Source organism: Sabethes cyaneus, chromosome 2 (genome assembly GCF_943734655.1).
Source record: "Sabethes cyaneus chromosome 2, idSabCyanKW18_F2, whole genome shotgun sequence".
NCBI classification, from domain to species: domain Eukaryota; kingdom Metazoa; phylum Arthropoda; class Insecta; order Diptera; family Culicidae; genus Sabethes; species Sabethes cyaneus.
Window position 1 is genome coordinate 218,934,964 of NC_071354.1, and position 4,411 is coordinate 218,939,374.

At 47.8% G+C, this 4,411-nt stretch overlaps 1 protein-coding gene across 1 annotated transcript; it reads right to left on the reverse strand.

Annotated features, from left to right (window-relative positions):
- Positions 1–413: 413 nt before the first annotated feature.
- On the reverse strand, positions 414–4,074 carry LOC128736660 (uncharacterized protein K02A2.6-like). Its single transcript, XM_053831149.1, has 4 exons — positions 3,276–4,074; positions 3,096–3,233; positions 2,361–3,031; positions 414–1,895 (listed from the first exon to the last, which is right to left on the reverse strand). Exons 1-4 carry the CDS (start codon positions 4,072–4,074, stop codon positions 414–416), a joined length of 3,090 nt encoding a protein of 1,029 aa, XP_053687124.1.
- Between the last annotated feature and the right edge of the window lie 337 nt (positions 4,075–4,411).

A 4,411-nucleotide genomic window follows, 5' to 3' on the forward strand; every position in this document is an offset into this window, starting at 1 on the left:
ATTTGTTTCTAGATGTAATTATAAATTTCAAGTAAACCTTTAATTAGGTTTTGACGGTCGGTATTCAGTTCGTCGGTAAAAGTACTGATAAGGTTCGAAACACTCGCAAAGGTGATTCCAAAACGTCGAATTCCCTGGTAATTCTTTTCAAACTGACAATTATTTTGTGGATTCCAATCCAAATTGGTTTACTTACCAAATTGGTTAGAATGGTTTACTATTGAGGACTACACTTAGTTTATTACAATTAGTACGTTTAGCTTTTAATATTTAATCGACTACATTTTGTGACCCGAGAATAAAGAATGGTGTAATAATCATTTCCGCTTCGGCTGACAGTTGTCAAGAGTGCCAACTATCGAGTGCAGGGTTGAGCACAGTCATTGAATCGAGGGGCCTCAACATCTCCCTTTTTATCTGCAGAAGTACGGGTTGTATCTAGTGGGCATCCGGCGGATCCGAGTGGACCGACGGAGCGGAACAAGCGGGCGGTCCCGCGGTAGACGTGGCGCAGCAGGAACCGGTTGATCTGCAGCGGTCGATGACCCTTCGATGAACTTGAACTCCTGCAGCAGGATATGCAACGGCAGGTGATGGTTCGACGAAGCTTCTTCCATATGGACCTCGACTTTAGTGTTCCCCCGAGCACGGAGTTGATTGGTGTGTGATCTGATTAGCCTGCTTCCATCCAGCAACACATTGTAATTGACACTACCAACACGTTCGATGACGGTACCAGCTAGCCATACGAGTTTTCCATGCTTGAGAGTGCTTGCATACACTTGATCGCCTTTTTCGAAATTTCGCTTCTTTGCCCCATGGTGTCTGTTGAATTGATTTTCCATGTGCTGATTTTTCTGGAGAACGAAATCTACAGGTGGTTTCAGCAAATCCAATGTGGTCCGGTGTTTCCTCCCCATCAAAATTTCAGCCGGTGACAGTCCATCCGGAGCCGACTTGTTCGGTGTTGACCGGTAAGCGGACAAGAAAATTTGCAGAGAACAGGAAATAGAGTTTTGCGTTTCTGGCATTATTTTTCTTAAGCCTCGCTTCAAAGTATCCACAAAGCGCTCCGCTTGTCCATTGGACTGCGGGTGATACGGAGCGGTGCGTATGTGCACGATGCCAAGAGACTCGCAGAATTCTTTGAATTGGCTGCAAGAAAACTGCGTTCCATTATCGCTGACAATGGTTTCTGGCAGTCTGTACCGAGCGAACGTTTCAAAAAGCAGTTCGATGGTCGTCCTACTGGTGATGGTTGATGTTCGGATGATCTCTGGCCACTTACTGTAGGAGTCGACAATGACCAGAAAATACTGTCCTTCAAAAGGACCAGCATAATCCACGTGTAGCCGTTGCCAGGGATGACTAGCTTGTGGCCACGACGAAAGTAATGTTTTTGGCGGAGATTTGGCCACAGATGCGCAAGCGCTGCACGACGAAACGAAATTTTGCACATCTTGATCGACGCCGGGCCAGTAGACATGGCTCCTCATCACTGACTTCATCCGCTCTTGACCGGGATGTCCTTTGTGGATGGCCTTGAGTACGGGTTGCCGATACACTTTCGGCACAACGATTCGACCAGATAGCATGAGGCAACCTCGCACGAGAGAAAGTCCTTCCTTGCGAGCGTAGAACGGACGGAGATCATTATTGACTTGCTTAATCGATTTAGGCCAACCAGTTTGCACGTGTTGAATCACTTCCAGAAGCAGCTTGTCCTTGTTAGTGGCAGCTTGAAGGTGTTTGAAAGTGACCGGCAGAGCAGTTAGTGCTGCATTTACGGTGGCAGACACGTCCTCTTCCATTTGAACCGAAGCAATAACGAAATCGTCATCTGGTTTTGCTCGCGGGTCAATGAGCCTAGATAGGATGTCCGCATAGCCAAAATCCTGCGTAGCGACGTGCGTGATATCGAAATCGAACGAACAGCAGAATGAAGGCCCATCGTTGTAGGCGGTTGGTTGTATGGATTGGTATACCTTTCTTGGATCCAAATATTGCGACCAACGGCTTGTGATCGGTGTGTAGGCTGAATTTTCTTCCGTATATGAAGCGATGAAACTTGGTGACACCGAAGATTAGCGCCAATGCCTCCTTTTCCACTTGACCGTAACGCTGTTCTGCTGGAGTTAGCGTTCGGGAGGCATGGCACACGACTTTCATGGAACCGTCTGGGTATCGATCTGAACGGAGCAAACTTTTGAATTGCTCAAATAACGTTGGCAGCTCTCATCCCAGTTCCATTTTGAATCCTTTTTAAGAAGTGAATCGAGTGGGCGTCGTAGATCGTGCATGTTGCGAACAAATTTGCCATAAAAATTTATAGCGCCGAGGTATCATCGCAAGGTACTGACGTCGTGTGGGGGCGGCATACTACATATCGCTGCTGTTTTGACAGGATCGGGCCGGATCCCTTGATGGTTGATGATGAAACCGAGATAGTGGATTTCCGGCATGAAAAAAGAACACTTTTCAATGCGCAGCGTAAAACCCCACTCCTGGATACGTTCCAGAAGCTTCAAAAGACGGACTCGATGTTCCTTGGCGTCCTTTCCGTGCACCAGTACGTCGTCGAGGTACGTTTCAACTCCTTCCAAACCAGCTACCATGGCGTCGACGATCGTTTGAAACGTGCCGGGGGCAGATTTGACACCGGGTGGCAAGCGATTAAACTCAAACAATCCGCGATGAGTGTTGATCGTGAGGTACTGTCTGGAATCTTTCTCGATCGGTATTTGCAAATACGCATCCGATAGATCGATGTGCGAGAAGACTATGCTGCCGGAGAGTTTGGCAAAAATCTCCTCGGGGAGCGGGAGAGGATGCTGATTGGGCTGAATGGCGCTCTTTAGGCCAGTAGAATAGTCAGCGCACACTCTTACTCTCGGTGGCTGTCCGTTCACTGCTTTCTTACGAACGGAAACGATGGGTGCCGCCCAGTCAGAGAACTCTACCGGCGAAATGATTTCTAACTCTTCCAATCGTTTCAGCTCAGTCTCGATCGGTTCAAGTGCGGCAAACAGGTCTTTTACCACGGAAAACGGGCTGAACATCCGGCTTCACATAAAGTTTTGCTTCTGTTTTATTACAGCAACCCAGTGAATCCGAAAACAGTTGCGGAAACGATATTTTCAACCATTGAACGTTGTCGGTTGCTGTCGTGACGTTGTTGCAGACCGTGCTCAGGGGAACGTGCCACAGGTTGAAGAGTTCGATAAAGTCGAGGCCTAGAAGATTGAGATTGTGAACGTTGGTTATAAACAGTTTACCTGAACGATGAACTCCTCTCAGCATAACGTCACAATCAATTTCTGCGATGAGCGGTAGCGGTTGACCTGAAGCCGTCCGGGCTTGTTGTGAAGGTGGCTTAGTTGATGGTCGTCCGATCCGATTCCAGTTGTCTTCGGTGATGATGCTGATGTCTGACGCGCAATCTAACTGGAGCTCAATTTTGACTTTATTTACAACAACGGTGACGTATTTTCTCCTATCCCGAGCAGCAACTTGTCGAACGGAATAAATGCCTTTTGTTTGTGGGGCTTGTTTCGATTTCCTTTTCTTGCCTGGATTCGATGACACACAGTGGCAATACCCTTCTTTGTGCCCAATAACGTTACAATCACGGCAGCGATGGTCTTGGAAGGGGCACTCGCGAACATAGTGGAGCTGTCCGCATTTCCAACACGGCGTTCTCGGTTTATTGTTGCTATCACTATTGTTACGATAAGCCGGATTTTTGGGCATCGGTGGGTGTTTGAATGCAGGCTTAGAGACGACTGATTTCTTCGGCTGCTTGATCGGATTGAGAACGTTGACCGATGCCTTCTCGCTTGGGCACTCCACGATTGAAGCGTCTTTCCGAAGGTTGATAATGCGATGACACTCTGTGGTGAGATCGTTGAGCGTCATTGATTTGTTGCCTTCCAGCTTAGCTAGCAGAGCGGTCCGGATCTCAGCATCTTGGGGTGCATGTAGGCCACAAACGTATATTAAACACTTGAACTCGTCGACGGAACAATTAGCAACACCGAAATCTTCGCATAGGCGATTCACAAAACCGGCATACATTTGAAAGTCGTCGGAAGCTTTCTTGTTAAGCGTGAGACAGCGGTATCGCTTGCAGAAAAGGGATGCGTGTGCACCAAAAAGCTGCTTCAATTAAGACACCATCTCGTCGAACGAAAAATCTCGTGTAGTTTTCGGGAGAATGTGGTTCATGTACTCCGCATGAGTACTATCACTGAGTTTGCGGAGCAGCAGACGTGTCTTGGCGGCATCATTGAGTTTACCTGCATCGACCCAAAATGTGTCCTCATGACGGCTGTACCAGTTGTCGAATGTGAGGTTAGACTCGGGATCGTAATGGAATTCTGTCATAGAATTGGCAAGAGATTCCATGCGGGCG